At 44.0% G+C, this 18,073-nt stretch overlaps 1 protein-coding gene across 2 annotated transcripts in view; it reads left to right on the top strand.

Moving 5' to 3' along the window:
* Nucleotides 1-9,283, top strand: part of MANEAL (mannosidase endo-alpha like) — a 63,163-nt gene extending 53,880 nt beyond the window's left edge. For both annotated transcript variants that reach the window (XM_066574816.1, XM_066574811.1), the window contains exons 4-5: nt 1,671-1,747; nt 8,041-9,283. In XM_066574816.1, coding sequence (XP_066430913.1) covers nt 1,671-1,747; nt 8,041-8,677 — 714 coding nt within the window. In that variant the 3' untranslated portion in view covers nt 8,678-9,283. The remainder of the gene's footprint in view (nt 1-1,670; nt 1,748-8,040) is intronic.
* The last annotated feature ends 8,790 nt before the right edge of the window (nt 9,284-18,073 follow it).

The raw sequence follows: 18,073 nt of genomic DNA, 5'->3' as shown, positions 1-18,073 counted from the left end.
GCTGTAATAAATAGCTGGCGCCCACGCTGTATGAAGAGAGGTCGCCCCGCAATATATATGTATCTATATATATTAGTGCTGGATGAGCCAATCACAGCCATCGTTGAGGCTGGATTTTTGAATTGAATTGTCTCTTCAGCACTGCCCCTTCAGCGTCGCCCACTGTCCCTGCAGCACCGCCCGCTGTTCCTTCAACACCACCCCTCTCCTTCAGCACCACCCTGCTGTTCCTTCAGCACCACTCGCTCTCCTTAAGCATTGCCCTGCTGTCTCTTCAGCTCCGCTCCTCTCCTTCAGAGTCATCCTACTGTTCCTTTTGCACCGCCTGCTCTCCTTCTGCACCATCCACCGTCCCTTCTGCACCGCCCTTTCCACACCGCCTGCTCTCCTTCTGCGACGCCTGCTGTCCTTCATTGGGTGCCCGCTGTCTCTTCTGCACCGCCCGCTGTCTCTTCTGCACCACCCTCTGTCCCTTCTGCACCGCCTGCCCTCTTGCGCTGCCCGCTGTACCTTTTGCGCCGCCCACTCTCTTTCAGTGCTGCCCGCTGTCGCTTCCACGCTGCCCCGCTATCTCTTCAGTGCCACCCACTCTTCTTCAGTGCTGCCCACTGTCTCTTCTACGCCGCCCCGATGTCTCTTCTGTGTTGCCCTGCTGTCTTTCAGTGCCGCCATTCAGTAGCGGCCACTCCCCATCAACACTCGCCGCTGTCATTCAGTATCGGCTGCTCTGCTTCAGTACCGCCTGCTCGCACTTGCTTAGCAACGGTTCACTGTCCCCAGGCATGCGCCCATAGACTTAATATAGGAAGTTTGGTCTGCCCTCACAGGTCACTCGCTGTACCAATCTCCAATTTTAGGATTTTACGGCGCCTGTGTGGTTGTCACTAATCTAATGACACCAAAATCGTCCGCCATAGGTCAGACAAAGGGGTCAAAGTCTGGTGCAGGAAAAAGCCTGTAGGCTTATTAATATTAGATTTGAGAAGTGTCTTTAACTTCCTAGATGTGCCTCTAAGGTTACGTTCAAGGCACATGATGGGATTTACCAAAAACTAGGAATTACGATGCATATAATCTTGAATTACAAATCTTTGACTGCCACAACTATTCATAAAAAAGGCATGTTTGAACATAATGACAGGTATGAGCCGTATCTGTATCTGCACTATTTAAGCGGGTTAGAGATTGAGTTTACTTTTTATTCAAACTTAAATAAATTAGAGATAATTCATTTCCCAAAGTTTTCGCTCTCCTATATGTGCAGCGGTATTCTTATTGGATAGTGTTGCTATGAAAGGTGTTGTATTACTGGATATTAACATGCTATGAGTAAGGACCATCCAGGGTCAGAATTGAATCTGTATTAACAAAGCAAGGTCAATCAGAATCCGGCCTAAACTCAAGCCGGGTCAGGAACCCAGAAAGACAGTCTAAACAACGCAACACTAAGGCCTCTTTCACATGAGTGTCATTTTGAGTAGGTGCGTAAAAAAATTGCATCCAAATTCTGGGATAGCCTATTGTGCAACGCTGTTGTGGAGTATTCCATATTTACAGCGCCCTTGAATAAATGCCACTTTAAAATGAATGACAATATAATATCTGTTGAAAGTAGCAGAATTATCATATACCATTAAAATGAAAGCTGTCATATTTCATGTTTATTACAGGTGGCGTTTCATATCCAGCCATACAAGGGGCGTGATGACCGCACAGTTCATGAAAACATTAAATACATCATTGACAAGTACGTTCTGTTAATTGTTGGAGTCTTGGAAGCATGTTGAACGAATTTTCACTTGTACATTCAATGTCTGACCATGTTATGCGCATTTCCATTGTTTTATCACTGGCTAGGCTTTTCTTGTACCTGAGGTAAAGCTTTATTGTAGTGTAGCGCCCTCTTCACAACACACAGACCTAGAACCTAAAGGAGTTTTCCCAAGACTTAAAACTCCTCCACAGGCACTGTGTGCTTCTTGGTTTCTGCTGACCAGGACATGTGACTGCTGCAGCCAATCACTGGCTATAGAAGGTCACTGGTCCTGGTCAGCAACAACTAGGAAGAACAAGGGGAATGTGAAGCAATTATAAGAAGTACAAAAACCCCTTTAAAAGAAACCTGCCTGGAAGTTTAGGATTCCTCATCTGAGGGCAGCTTAATGTCCCTTTTATACGGGATGACAGTTGTCTAAACGACTGCATGAGCGCTGACATCACCACTAAGGTTGTCAGCGCTCATGCAGAGCATTTAATCCCCATTTACACGGGATGAATGTCAGGAAAACGATGCCTGACACTCGTCCCTGTGTTCTCGCTCCCGTGCTGCTGCATGGGAGCGAGTATCGCTGGCTCACTCACAGAGAAGCAAGCAGGGGCCGGGGCAGCTGGAGGAGATTTCAGTCCTCGCGCTCCCCTGCCCCTCCCCATTTACTTAACATAGCGGTCATTCAGTACTGAACAGCTGCTATTTACACTGAACGATCAGCGTTCAGCTCATCGTCTATCGTTTAGGCTGTTTAAAATCCTGAACGATGAACAATGAGTGAAACAGCAGCCATTCAGTATTGAACAGCCGCTTTGTAATTGTTGGAGTCTTGGAAGCATGTTGAACGAATTTTCACTTGTACATTCAATGTCTGACCATGTTATGCGCATTTCCATTGTTTTATCACTGGCTAGGCTTTTCTTGTACCTGAGGTAAAGCTTTATTGTAGTGTAGCGCCCTCTTCACAACACACAGACCTAGAACCTAAAGGAGTTTTCCCAAGACTTAAAACTCCTCCACAGGCACTGTGTGCTTCTTGGTTTCTGCTGACCAGGACATGTGACTGCTGCAGCCAATCACTGGCTATAGAAGGTCACTGGTCCTGGTCAGCAACAACTAGGAAGAACAAGGGGGATGTGAAGCAATTATAAGAAGTACAAAAACCCCTTTAAAAGAAACCTGCCTGGAAGTTTAGGATTCCTCATCTGAGGGCAGCTTAATGTCCCTTTTATACGGGATGACAGTTGTCTAAACGACTGCATGAGCGCTGACATCACCACTAAGGTTGTCAGCGCTCATGCAGAGCATTTAATCCCCATTTACACGGGATGAATGTCAGGAAAACGATGCCTGACACTCGTCCCTGTGTTCTCGCTCCCGTGCTGCTGCATGGGAGCGAGTATCGCTGGCTCACTCACAGAGAAGCAAGCAGGGGCCGGGGCAGCTGGAGGAGATTTCAGTCCTCGCGCTCCCCTGCCCCTCCCCATTTACTTAACATAGCGGTCATTCAGTACTGAACAGCTGCTATTTACACTGAACGATCAGCGTTCAGCTCATCGTCTATCGTTTAGGCTGTTTAAAATCCTGAACGATGAACAATGAGTGAAACAGCAGCCATTCAGTATTGAACAGCCGCTTTGTTAAATGAATAGGGAGAGGCAGGGGAGAGCGAGCAATGAAATCTCCTCCATCCGCCCCGCTGTGAGCTAGTGATACTAGCGCCTGTGCAGCAGCACAAGAGCTAGTATGTGCTGGGACAAGTGTCGGGCATCGTTTTCCTGACATTCGTCCTGTGTAAATGGGGCTTTAGACTGAAAGACTTCACCACTGATCGTGGGCTTCTCGCTCAGTGCTTCACTTTCAATGAAGTGAGGAGCGTTTACATACAATGAGAAGCCAGCGATGAATGAAAGTCAGTGATAATGAACAGTAAACAATTTTTTTTGCATTTACACGGGACGATTATCGCTCAGTTTTATTTGTTTGAACGGATTTTGAGCAATAATTGTCCCGTATAAATGGCCCATAATGTAGTGACAGACAAGCTTATTTCAGCATCAGTCTATTAACTGTAAATATGTTGTAGTGTCACAGTTTAATAGTTGCAGTGATCTGCCGGCTCTGTGACCAAGGAATCCATTGTATTCAGGAATCCATTGTATTCAGCATATGCAGGGTGGGGCTTCAGGCTCGTCCCACCCTGCAGATGCTGATTGACAGAAATTCTCTGTCTGCACAGTAAGGCTGCATTCACACGAACGTATATCGGCTCGGTTTTCACGCCTAGCCGATATACGTTGTCCTCGTGTGCAGAGGAGGAGGATGGAAGAGCCAGGAGCAGGAACTGAGCTCCCGCCCCCTTTCTGCCTCCTCTCCCCCCCTCTGCACTATTTGCAATGGGGAGAGGCAGGATGGGGGCGGGGCTAAGTTCTGCGAATTAGCCCCGTTCCACCTCTCCCTATTGCAAATGGTGCAGAGGGGCGGAGAGGAGGCAGAGAGGGGGCGGGAGCTCAGTTCCTGCTCCTGGCTCTTCCATCCCCCCCCCCCCCCCCCCCGCACATGAGGACGACGTATATCGGCTCGGCGTGAAAACCGAGCCGATATACGTTCGTCTGAATGCAGCCTAATAGGGAGAAAGTTGTCAATCAGTGGCAGAAGGGGAAACCTTCATCTCATGAACACATCAGACTCATAGGGCACGTTGCTAGCAGTGCGCTGCAGCTATTAAACTATGAGTTTTAGAAAACTGCAGTAAAAATTACAAATAACAGACAATACTGAAATCAGAGTATATTGCTACTTCATGTCGTCCCCAGATAGGGCGGTATAAACATACTGGCAGCTTCTATTTAACTAGTGTCTCGTTCACATCAGCATCGGGGAGTTCAGTTTCCCTGCTCCGTTCGGGGAGCATCAGAACGGCACTGCCTGGCCGAATGGAGCGGTCTTATAACGGAACCAAATGGACCCCAACTGACTAGAATGGTGTCAGTTTGATTTCTGACCTGCAGTCCAACATGTTGCCGGAGTCTACAGCGCGGCTTGCAACGGACTTTCTGAACAGGACCTCAGATGCTGATGTGAACAAGCCCTAAATGTATCCCTCCTAACACATAAAGTGTACTGCGAGGCATATATGTGTGTGTATTTATTGCTTATGCATACTCGCACATTTCCAAAATGCTCCAGCACCGTTACAGTAAAGTAAAGCCTATGTCATAATCCCATTTCCACGGGCAGTAAGAATACAGTTGTAATTTGGATTGACAACAATACATAACCAGTAAGGCCCCCTTAGAATTTTTAGTGGGTTTGTTCACATGCACAATTTTTCTTCTGCATTTCAGTCGTGCAAAAACAAAAACGCAGCATGTTTTATTTTCCTGTGCATTTGTGCACCCAAAGTCCCCATCAAAGTCAATGGGGGTGCGCAAATGCACAGAAAATACGCTAGGTGATGCGTGAAACACTGCATAATTGCTCAGGAAAATGAACAAATCTGGAATTCATCAGACTAATTAGCCATTTCAATCAGTACGTCTTTGTTTCCTGCACAAATGAACATGCCTTGCAGGCACACAAAGTACAGTAAAATACGTTGATGCTCGTGAAAAAAAGCATGGCTCATTCCGCAAATACGCAGCACTCAGGCACGCGCGAATACACATATGCTTGTGTGCAGGAGGCCTTGAAATAGTGATTCGATGTCACAGTATGGCTGGGCAATTAATCAAAATAGTTAGATTATTTCAACCATGTAGGTCACCAAGATTCTGGATTTGCCCAGAATCAAGAAATTGATATAAGCCCCACCTCACCAGGACAGAAGAGCCACGGTTCCCGAAAAGATGGATTTTCTGTAACTAGAGGGGAGAAACAGCACTACTAAATTTGGAGAGGAAGATTGGTGTGAGGGCTTAGTCACACGGGCGCCGATGCACCCGTGTGACTGAGCCCTTACTGCAGGAAGAAGACGGCCGTACTTCAAGACGGACAACTTCCTGCAGCGCCGAAAAAAGAACACATGGGCGGCAATGAAGCCGGTCACATGTTCTTTCTTCTGGCGCTGCAGAGAGACATCCGTCCTGAAGTGCGGCCGTCTTCTTCCTGCAGTATCATGGGCGCCGATGCCCCCGTGTGACTAAGCCCTCATACTGCAGAACTGTAGTAGCAATTTGAGATGTTTGCAGGCCTGTGAGCTCCCCCTGCTGTCTGGTTGGTGCAGGACCTCCTCACTGACCAAATAGCACAGAGAACCCACTAAATCAGTGCTTGTATACCCGTCAGCACACACTACTAAAGGATGCAGTGCTAGCAGCTCACGATTTGCGACTTGCAGAGCTTACATACATATTATTATGCAAAGGTTGTCGCACAACAAATCCTGGAACCCACTGTCACTATCAAAGAGATTTTGAGTGACCCTGCATGCTGTGACTTGTAGTATCACATCTACTGGAAAAATCACATGATATAAAAGGGCTGTGAAGGTCCCAGGATTGGCGATTGTCTGAATCCTGGGACCCTCACTGATCATGAGAGCAGGGGTCCTATGTATCACCAAAAGAATGGGCCGGTGGCCAAAAACACATGCTGCCACTCCATTTGTTTCAGTGGGACTAACAGCGATTGTCGAATGCTTGTACTAGGCTTTTCCGAGCACTCCATTTAAAATAAATGGAGCGGCAGCACACATACTCAACTGCAGCTCCTTTTATTCAGGGGTATACGGGACCCCCATTTTCTTGATAGGTCTAGGTCCGAGCAGTCCGACCCCACTTATCAGACACTTATCCCATATGCATAGGGTGAGGGATAAATACTAAATGTGGGCCAACCCCTTTAAAGCAGTTCTATAAGCACAGGACTAAACTAATCAGCGGTGAATGACAACCCCCATATACAGCAATATTAGCATGCTACAGTATTATCTCACTGCACTGCCATACTAGCACTAATAATACAGCAGCACATTGTGAGTATTATATCTAATTGTGCTGCCATGATTTAGTACTGTAATATATCTCTGTGCTGCTGTATTACTGGTACTTATAGCACCGCACACAGAGATTCTACACAATATACAGTAGCGGCACCATTTGCTGTTGGAGGAGAGTTCTACGGGCACAGCACCCAGCTTGTCTGGTTTTAGTAGAACGTTATTTTTTTATTTTGCCAATGAAAAAAAGTTATTTGGCATCTAAGCTTTCAACCTACACCAAATATGTCAATGTGAAATTAAAAAAAACTCTGTTGAGTTGTTAATATTTTTTTAGTTTGGCTATCTACAAAAAGGAAAATTGAGATTAAAATTATCTGCATGGTAAAAATAATAGAGATTTTAGGCCATGTTGCCCAGCCCTATGACACACACGGTAGTAAATTATATATAAATTATTCTATTCTACTACATACATAAATAGCATCGCTGTACGGTACACATAAATAATACTGCTATATTGTCCACTATAATTGCACCGCTATAACCACACACACAATTAAATTTATACCATATACACATAAATAGTACTGCCATACTGTACACAATAATAGCACTATTATACCATACATAAAAGTAGTACCACTATGCTGTACACAACTAGAATCTTTATACTGTACACAGTAATTGTACTGCTAAACTGCGCACCTAAATAGTAGTTGTATTGTACACTCAAATGCTTACACGCATATACACACATACACATTTCACACATATATGCACATGTACATTATATTATACTGTATATACAGACATTACACACATATACAGTACATATACAATACACAAATGAAGAGGAGACCATAGCATAGACCTACATGGTATAGTCCCTCCACATTACTACCGGACTACTCCTAGCTCAAGCCTCCCTATCCGCACACATAGCTACGCCCCTGCATTGTAGTTTGGGGATTTGTCACCAAAAGCATCGGTCTTCCCCATCCATGCCCCTTGGGCAATATCTTCGCTTTCTTGTTTTCTAACGATGCAGTTCATAAGCACTGAGAGTTCAGAAGTGATTGGAAATGCGCAGCCACTATTGGTCATACCCAACGGCAAGAACATCTTTTTTGTTAATTTTCAGCTAGTAACTAGTAAGTCCATATTTTGCTGATCCTGCTTCACACACTTGTTCATCTTCATGCCTCGTGAGGTACACGCGGAGTAACGTGACTGTGCAGTACCATCAGAAGTAGCACGGTGCATGTGTGACAATGCGGTTAGCTGCTCCATTGCATATCTTGTTTATGGTGTAATATTCCTGTCTTTTTAGCTTTGGATCCCATGCAGCGTTTTACAGATATAAAACAAGTACTGGTAAAAGCCTTCCTTTTTTCTACATATATGACTCTTACCTAACGCCACCTGAATCATGGGCAAACCTGCTGACGGTGACCGGCGCACATTCTGTCCGTAACACCCCTTACGATGCGGTCTTTATTGGCCTGTTGGTAGAGGAAGGGCACAAGCATGATATCCTTACCGCTGGCTATGATGGCATTTACACATACTTTGCCTCCAATGGTTTCTCTTTTGGCTCCTCACACCAAAACTGGAAAACTATCAAAAGCTTTTGTGATACCAACAATCTCATGTTTGTACCAAGCGTTGGTCCTGGTTACATAGACACGAGCATCAGACCATGGAACAATCACAACACCAGGAACAGAGTCAATGGGAAGTACTATGAAACGGCTCTTCAAGCTGCCCTCACTGTCCGACCTGAAATTGTTTCCATCACATCTTTCAATGAGTGGCATGAAGGTACCCAGATTGAGAAAGCCGTTCCAAAGAAAACCGCCACTCGTCTCTATTTAGACTATTTGCCCCACCAGTCTGATCTCTACCTTGTTCTTACAAGGAAATGGGCCGAACATTTCAATAAGGAGAAAGAACAATGGCTTATGTGAGCTTATGTGACAAGATTTTTACCTGGAAGACGGTAAAACAATTTTTTGAACCTTCCGTAGGTAAATCTGCGAATCTCAAGATGTACCAGAGTTGTGCCATGGACCATACTCTGATGGAGCATGCATTTGTGGCTGGAAGACTAAGGCTGGGTTCACACAGGGCGTATTCCCGTCGTAAATCTTGCGGTTTGGCCACAGCAAAAACCGCGAGATTTCCGCCGGGAGAACCGCCGCGGCCGCTCGCTTTTCCGTTGCGGCCGGCGCTCCCATAGAGGAGAGCGCGGCCGCGACAAAAGTAAACAAAAAAGTAAATAGACATGCTGCTTCTTTTGAAACTGCGGCTGCGGCAGCCGCAGCTGCGGTTCCAGCCGGACTTACCGCAGCGGATTGGCCGTCCCGTGTGGACGAGATTTCTGAGAAATCTCGTCCACACGGCTGGCTAATCCCGAGATTAGCGGCCGCGGGCGGATTTGCCGCGGCAAAACCGCAGCAAATTCGCCCTGTGTGAACCCAGCCTTATTAGTCGGCAGCTTGAAAGCAAAGTGGGGTTTGTCTGATATTGTGTGAGAAAAGTTTACCTTCAATAAACTTGTGAGAAAACTGTAAGGCTCTACAAGACTGAATATTCTCTGAAACTGCTAGCGTGTGTTCAATTCACAGTATTACACAGCGCCCATCGCAGTCAGTCGTCTGTGTTATCCATAGATGTACTCCCCTGGGGAACAATGGAGCAGCTAGTTGTAGCTGTTCTGTGCTTTGGTTAAAGGGGTTCTCTTGATGTACAAAAGTCATATTCTTAGGATAGGACATCTATAGCAGATTGGTAAGGGTCACACATTTGGCAACCCCAGCGATCAGTGATCTCGGTATTCCCTTCATCGTTTAAACGTAAACAACTATGTAATTTGTGTAACAGCTATTATAGCTCTGCCCCTTTAACTTCAACAGAATGCAGTTGCAAACTGTATTACTACTCAAAGCTGTTAAGTACATATCTGTGTCTGGTAAACAATGAAGGGGCCATGGCACTCTCTGGAGCACCACTACCCCTTCAATCAGCTGATCAGTGGCAATCCAACTCTAAGAACCCCAGCCAATCTGATATTTATGGCCAATCCTAAGGAAACCTATGTTTCACAATGGAGTTAAATCCACAAGGATCCCATACCATCACCTTCTGCCCACATTTATTAACTCACGTTTTGCATGTAGAACCTGGAATATCTTGTTCCCAAAACACATGTTTTAGTCCAAATAATTTCCTTGTCAAATAATTAGTTTGCAGGTTGATGGCACAAATATAAATTTATGTTTTGAAAATGAAAAATACATGGAAAATTAACTAGGCATTAACTAAAATTAACTAAGGTCTAACGATGGCAGAATTTGACTTTTTCTTTTAATGAAAACCTGCCAGTCATATTTCTCCCACCAACTGCAGGCCTCACAAGCTTCTCTAATCCTGGCAGCAGTTAAAGAGGTTTGTCCAGGTTAGAAAGAAAGTGCAGTTATTGAAGTAATCACTTACTTTAGGTGTTACTCCAAGGATATCATAGCCTTATCAAGTATGCCTAATGATTATTTACTGCATCAGAGAAGAAAACAATGAAAAACATTGAAGTGATGTTTATAAGCTCTTTTGTTTTATTGTTCCAATGCAAGAGGCTATATAGTTTGGGCATCCTTCACAAAGTAAATAATTCAAAGTCTACAACATGTGTGATACTTCTCTCTTAGTAAAACATTACAAGGGTTAATTATGACAAAGCTGCATGCTGAGACCCTGTTAGTAAAAATGGCACTACAATGCCTGTCTTTTGCACACATACTTCTTTCTATGCACATGGCTTAAATATTATGCACGCGGCTGCATAAAATATAATTCAATACTATCAGAATACAATTCAATATTTTCACAGTATTTTTTAAGAGAAACAGCGCCATGTATGTTCATTGGTTGTTTCTGGTATTGCATGTCATCGCCATTCGAGTTAATGGAGGTGAACTGCAATATCAAAAAATCAAAATGAACCCTAAGGTATATTACTAGAGATGAGCGAACGTACTCGGATAAGCACTACTTGTCCGAGTAATGTGCCTTATCCGAGTACCGCTGTACTCGTGCTGAAAGATTCGGGACGCGCTGCGGAGCGGGGAGCTGCAGGGGAGAGCAGGAAGGAACGGAGGGGAGATCTTTCTCTCCTTCTCTCCCGCCCGCTCTGCCCCGCTCCCCGCTGCGACTCACCTGTCAGCAGCGGCAGCTCCCGAATCTTTCAGCACGAGTACAGCGGTACTCGGATAAGGCACATTACTCGGACGAGTAGTGCTTATCCGAGTACGTTCGCTCATCTCTATATATTACCACATTCAAAATGCCACAGGTGTAAGATATCTACTTTCCCCTTCCAGTGTGACCTATGAATTACTTATCTTTATTTATTAGTATGCATTGAAATCAATTTTATGTATTAAATTATTGAAACCTACACGTAGTGTCCTCCATAAATAGTCAAAAATGAAGAAAATTCAAGCAGAGGTGAGAGGGAGAATGCAGCCTGCACCGTGTCTGGACCAGCTAGAATGTATGTTACTGAAAAAAATTAGTGTTAGAGTCCTAGTGCTTAGTGTGGTGCTGCTGGCTGGACATTAGAGGAAGGTGAAACACAGAGAGGGGAGTAAAAGCCAGCACTATGTGGGGCCACAGAGGAGATGCCAGTACTACGTGGGGTTAGTAACAGGTTCAGAGACAAGTCGTGGCTGGAAGATGACGTCATGGCAGTCTGGATCCCGATGAACAAAAATCAGAGGAGACGTCACTTGTGATCACCAGAGGTAAGTGACTACACTGTAATCACTATCACTGTGTTTCTACAGTGAATATATGGTGACTGCATTGTTTAGAGGTATATTAGAGCTGAGCCAGTATATCTAATGGCCCTTTTAGATGGTCAAACAGTCAATTAAATGACTGCACAAGCGCTGATGTCACCGCTAAGGTGGTCATCGCTCACGCAGAGCGTTTAGACGAAAAGACTTATGGTGGGATTGCGGGCTTCTCGCTCAGCACTTCACCTTCTATATGAAGCACTCAGCGGGGAGCATTTACACGGAACAAAAAGCCCATGATCCAGCAATAGTTTTTATGTTGATTTAAAGTCAGAGATAACAATAATAATCTGTATTTATATAGCGCCAACATATTCTGCAGCATTTACAAAGTAGGCGGAAACAAACAAAACTACAGTAACGTAGTAATCAATTGAAGGAAACAGTAGGGGTGAGGGTCCTGCTCCAACGATTTTACATACTACAAATAGTGGGGTGATACAGAAGGTAAAGGGGCTGGAGATGGGCATGGTATGGCGAGGTGGAGAGTGAGGGATGCTGTACACAGACAATGGTCAAATTGTGCCGAATAGTGGGCAAATCTGTATGACTGCATGGTGAGGAAATGGCAAATTCTTGCTGTGTTCTTGAGGTGCAGGTGACATGTTCTGGCTAGAGATTGGATGTAGGGGGTGAAGGAAAGATCGGAGATGAATATACCCCCAAGAGAGTGGGCGTGCTGGGAGTTATGGTGGTGCCACACACTGAAATGGAGATATCAGGATGAGGTCGGTTAGCAGAGGCCGGAAACACCAGTAGGTCAGTTTTTGAGAGGTTCAGTTTTAGATAGAGAGAGGACATAGTGTTAGAAACAGCGGACAGACCGTCGATGGTGTTCTGATGGAATGGTGCTGTGATGGGAGGAGGTGTACAACTGGGTGTTGTCAGCTGAAAGCCAAATCTCCTGATGGCTTGTCCAATAGGGTCTGTGTAGATGGAGAAAAAGAGGGGGCCTTGAACAGCAAAGTAAAAAGGAGAGGAGATAGAGCCTGCAAAGGATACGCTACGCTGAATAAGCAGCCAGATACGAGGAGAATCAGAAGAGAGCAGTGTCCAATGGAGCGAAGCATACTGAGGAGGAGTTTGTGGTCAACATTATCAAACGCTGCGGAGAGGTCAAGGAGGATCAGTAGGGAGTGGTCACCTCTCAATTTGGCCATCAGGAAGTCGTTTAACACTTTAGTCAAGGTGGTTTCTGTCAAGTCCAGAGGGCGGAAACCAGACTGTAGGGGGTCAAGGAGAGAGATTTCTGAGAGAGAGCTCATAAGGTGGGAGTAAACCAGACGTTCTAATAGTTTGGATATGAAGAGGAGATTTGATTTGGTTTCTTTAGCAGTGAGGATATGATAGAGTGTTTGAATGAAGAGAGGAAGATGCCAGAGGTCAGAGAGAGGTTGAATATAGTGTTACGGTGGGAGATGACAACCGAGGAGAGGGACCAGAGGAGGTGTGAGGGAAGAGGGTCGCTAGCACAGGTGGTGGGGTTAGCAGAGGAAAGCAATCTGAAGACTTCTTCCTCTGTCGTTGGTCTGAGTACAGAGAATGAGAGATTAGGGTCTGGGATTGGGAGGTTATTTCTTGCCAGATGTCGTCAAGTGAGCAATTAATCGTTACGTATAAATGGGCCAGAAGCTTTCCATGTTATAGATATGCGGCCTCTAATATAATTTTTGGGGGCAGGCTGATGAGTTCTATGTATGCCTCTAAGAACTGTAGTATTTTAAAACCACATTCACATATGCCGAGCCTCTGGCCATGCAATAACAAAGTGGCTAAACCAACCCAAAATTGCTTTTTGTGGACAGTGGCCACGATATCGTTTATAAGTCTTTACCCCCACCTGTTATTTACCCAGAACCTGACCCTCCCAAGGACAAAGTGATCAAGGTCCCATTATCTGTTTTTTGTACACGCTATTGATACTCAGCCACTTTTAAAAACATATCATCTGAAAATCACACATTCTATAAACCATATTTTTATGATAAACATATTAACGCTTTAACACTATAGGGCATACAGTTACGTCCTGCAGTGTCAGGGTATGTGTGAAGGGAGATACAACGTGGGTGTCGGCTGTTTCTTACAGCCAACACCCGCCCACAACAGCTCTGATAAGCCACGCGGCTCATCAGAGCTGTTAACCCTTTAAATACCGCTATCAATTCTGACAGTGGCATTTAAATCCTCCAACTGATGTGGGATAAGATCGCAAGGGGCCATGCAGGTGTCATGGCATCTGGGGGCCTTCCGAAAAGCCCCATGGCTGTCAAAGCAGAATGCCTGTACAGTGTAGAGGAAAATGATGCTTACAAATACAAGACATATTTGCTGAACTCTACGTAAGCAATCTTCAGCCTTTGAATCTACATCTCCACAACATAATGAATTAAATAAATGCAATAGTATCAACATGTACGGCTATAAAGAAATTACAGGATAAATTATGAAAATGCCATGGGAAAGAGCTGTAATATAAGATACGACTGATGAAAGATTATGTTATCGAAACTCAGACAACCCCTTTATATCTGAACTGTACAATGGCATTCGTAGAATAAAAACTTGAATACAAATATAATGTTTGTAGCAGGCCAGCAATGAATACTCTGAGGGTAAGCTGGTCATGTCGCTTAATTAGTTCCTAAAGGGCTTGTCCAAGTTATACTGAGTTTTTCTTTAAAAAGTCTTTTCCAGGCACTAAAATAACAAACAATGATATACTTTCCTCTCCCCGCACCTACTGTGTCCAGCGCGTCTGCTCGGTCCTCTATGCCTGTGTTTGTTGACAAGCTGCAGTCTCGCCAAGATTACGGGACATCACAGGTGCTGCAGCCAATAATAGAGCTCAGTGGTAGATTGTCGAGCTCGGTTATTGGCTGTAGCAGCTGTGATGTCCCGTAAACAGGCCGGGGCAGCCTGTAAACATGACGTGAGAGGGGAGACCTAGAGCAGCGCGGCAGGACACAGCAGGAGAGTGTATCATTTTTATTTTAGTACTGGGGAAAGGCTTTTTACTGAAAAACTATAACTTGGACAACCCCTTTTCAGCTAAACTGATGAGTAAAGCAGTAAATAGATGAATACAGTATACCGAGACTCATGTATCAGAATTATTTCAGTAATGAAATAACGTGGATACCTGTAGCAAACAAATCAGCTTTTACTTACGAATAGCTGCTTCACTAGGAAAGGAAAATATGCAGCAGGAGTCGGCTGTGATTATTGCCTGGAGTCCTGGTCTACCATGGCACATGATCACTAGCAATAGGGATAATACAATGCAGTACAGATGTACTGCAGAGTATAATCATAGTGATCATATGATCGTGAGTTCAAGTCCCCTACAAAGACATCAAAAGTGTGTAAAAAAAAATATATATACACTACCGTTCAAAAGTTTGGGGTCACATTGAAATGTCCTTATTTTTTAAGGAAAAGCACTGTACTTTTCAATGAAGATAACTTTAAACTAGTCCTAACTTTAAACAAATGCACTCTATACATTGCTAATGTGGTAAATGACTATTCTAGCTGCAAATGTCTGTTTTTTTGTGCAATATCTACAAAGGTGTATAGAGGCCCATTTCCAGCAACTATCACTCCAGTGTTCTAATGGTACAATGTGTTTGCTCATTGGCTCAGAAGGCTAATTGATGATTAGAAAACCCTTGTGCAATCATGTTCACACATCTGAAAACAGTCTAGCTCGTTACAGAAGCTACAAAACTGACCTTCCTGTGAGCAGATTGAGTTTCTGGAGCATCACATTTGTGGGGTCAATTAAACGCTCAAAATGGCCAGAAAAAGAGAACTTTCATCTGAAACTCGACAGTCTATTCTTGTTCTTAGAAATGAAGGCTATTCCATGCGAGAAATTGCTAAGAAATTGAAGATTTCCTACAACGGTGTGTACTACTCCCTTCAGAGGACAGCACAAACAGGCTCTAACCAGAGTAGAAAAAGAAGTGGGAGGCCGCGTTGCACAACTAAGCAAGAAGATAAGCACATTAGAGTCTCTAGTTTGAGAAACAGACGCCTCACAGGTACCCAACTGGCATCTTCATTAAATAGTACCCGCAAAACACCAGTGTCAACGTCTACAGTGAAGAGGCGGCTGCACGATTTTGGGCTTCAGGGCAGAGTGGCAAAGAAAAAGCCATATCTGAGACTGGCCAATAAAAGAAAAAGATTAAGATGGGCAAAAGAACACAGACATTGGACAGAGGAAGACTGGAAAAAAGTGTTGTGGACGGATGAATCCAAGTTTGAGGTGTTTGGATCACAAAGAAGAACGTTTGTGAGACGCAGAACAAATGAAAAGATGCTGGAAGAATGCCTGACGCCATCTGTTAAGCATGGTGGAGGTAATGTGATGGTCTGGGGTTGCTTTGGTGCTGGTAAGGTGGGAGATTTGTACAGGGTAAAAGGGATTCTGAATAAGGAAGGCTATCACTCCATTTTGCAACGCCATGCCATACCCAGTGGACAGCGCTTGATTGGAACCAATTTCATCCTACAACAGGACAATGACCCTAAACACACCTCCAAATTGTGCAAGAACTATTTACAGCAGAAGCAGGCAGCTGGTATTCTATCGGTAATGGAGTGGCCAGCGCAGTCACCAGATCTGAACCCCATTGAGCTGTTGTGGGAGCAGCTTGACCGTATGGTACGCCAGAAGTGCCCATCCAACCAATCCAACTTGTGGGAGATGCTTCTAGAAGCGTGGGGTGCAATTTCACAAGCTTACCTCAACAAATTAACAGCTAGAATGTCAAAGGTGTGCAATGCTGTAATTGCTGCAAAAGGAGGATTCTTTGACGAAAGCAAAGTTTGATGTAAAAACAATGTTATTTCAAATACAAATCATTATTTCTAACCTTGTCAATGTCTTGACTCTATTTTCTATTCATTTCACAACGCATGGTGGTGAATAAGTGTGACTTTTCATGGAAAACACAAAATTGTTTGGGTGACCCCAAACTTTTGAACGGTAGTGTATATATATATATATTTTAAGCAAAATTGTTATTATTTCTTTTAAGGTTCCCCCCTTTTCAAAATAATTAATGAAAAAACAAACATGCTTTGTATCACTGTGTCCATAATAACCTGTAAAATAAATTGAACACACTGTTTATCCTGCATGAAAATAAAAATGTTTAAAAAAATCCCTAAAGAATAGAGCCAAAATGCTGATTTTGTTCACTTCACCTCCTAAAAAATGTGCAAGTGATCAAAAAAAAGCCATATGTACCCAAGAAACAAGCCCTCACTTGTTTCTTGATTTTGGTATTGTCGGAATCGTACCAACATGCAGAAAAAAAATGCCATGTCACCCCCACAAAAAACAATGACAAAATTGAGCTGTTTTTCCTTTCTTACATAAAAATGTAATAAAAGTTATAGAATACATTGTATGTACCCACAAAATGATGCCAATAAAAACTACAGTTCGCCACATCCTCATACGGCCATATTGGTAGAAAAAATAAAGTTGTGACTTTTGAAAAATGGAGATTAAAATCACACGAAAATCGTTGCGTCCTTAAGCCCAAGATAGGCCAGGTCATCAAGAGGTTAAACAACTAATATAGTTATTAGAACTTGTATTCCCCATGAACATCACTGAGGTGAAAGCATCTAGTTTATAGAATGAGTAATGTTGTATTATGGGAGCAGTACGCATGTAGCAAATTGCAATGCATTAACTCCTTCCCTCCCCATGACGTAGGGGTACGTCATGGGAGCGGGGTACTTCCCGCAAAATGATGTACCCTTATGTCATAGGGATAGCGCGAGATCACATATGATCTCGCACTATCCCGCAGTGGGAGCCGGCTGTCAGTCACAGCCGGCCTCCGGCTGCAACAGCGGGGGGTGCATCAGAGATGCACCCCCCCGCTGTTAACCCCTTTCCTGCCGCGATCAATGTAAATCGCAGCATGGGAAGGGTTCACAGAGGGAGCGTGCTCCCTTTCTGAAGTTGCCGGGCTCTCGCGATATAATCGCAGAGAGCCCGGCCTGTTGCCATGGCAACAGGACGCCAGACACTGGCGTCCTGTGTTGCCAGTGCCTGAGATCGTTGTATAAGTGATAAGGCATGGCAGGGCTACTTATGCCTTATCACAGCGATCATTAGGGCAGTGTTGTAAGTTCCTCAGAGGGACTCACATTGTGTAAAAAAAAAAGATTAAAAAAAGGAATAAAAAAAAGTTTAAAAAAAAAAAACTCTTTAAGCTTTTTCTCATATTAGCATAAAAAAAGGAAAAAAAAAAATAAAAACCCCACATATTTGGTATTGTCGCGTCCGTAACGACGCATACAATAAGCTGCACATGCTTTTGACTGTGCACGAAAAAAGCGTTAAAAAAACACTAAAAAACACAAACGGTAATTTTTAGCATTTTGCCTCCCTAAAAACACAATAAAAGTGATCAAAAAAGCCATATGTACCCCAAAATGGTACCAATAAAAACAGCTCGTCTCGCAAAAAATAAGCCCTCA

This window comes from Eleutherodactylus coqui, chromosome 1, assembly GCF_035609145.1.
Source record: "Eleutherodactylus coqui strain aEleCoq1 chromosome 1, aEleCoq1.hap1, whole genome shotgun sequence".
In the NCBI taxonomy this organism is placed as follows: Eukaryota; Metazoa; Chordata; class Amphibia; order Anura; family Eleutherodactylidae; genus Eleutherodactylus; species Eleutherodactylus coqui.
This window is presented reverse-complemented; position numbering and strand designations above follow the sequence as displayed.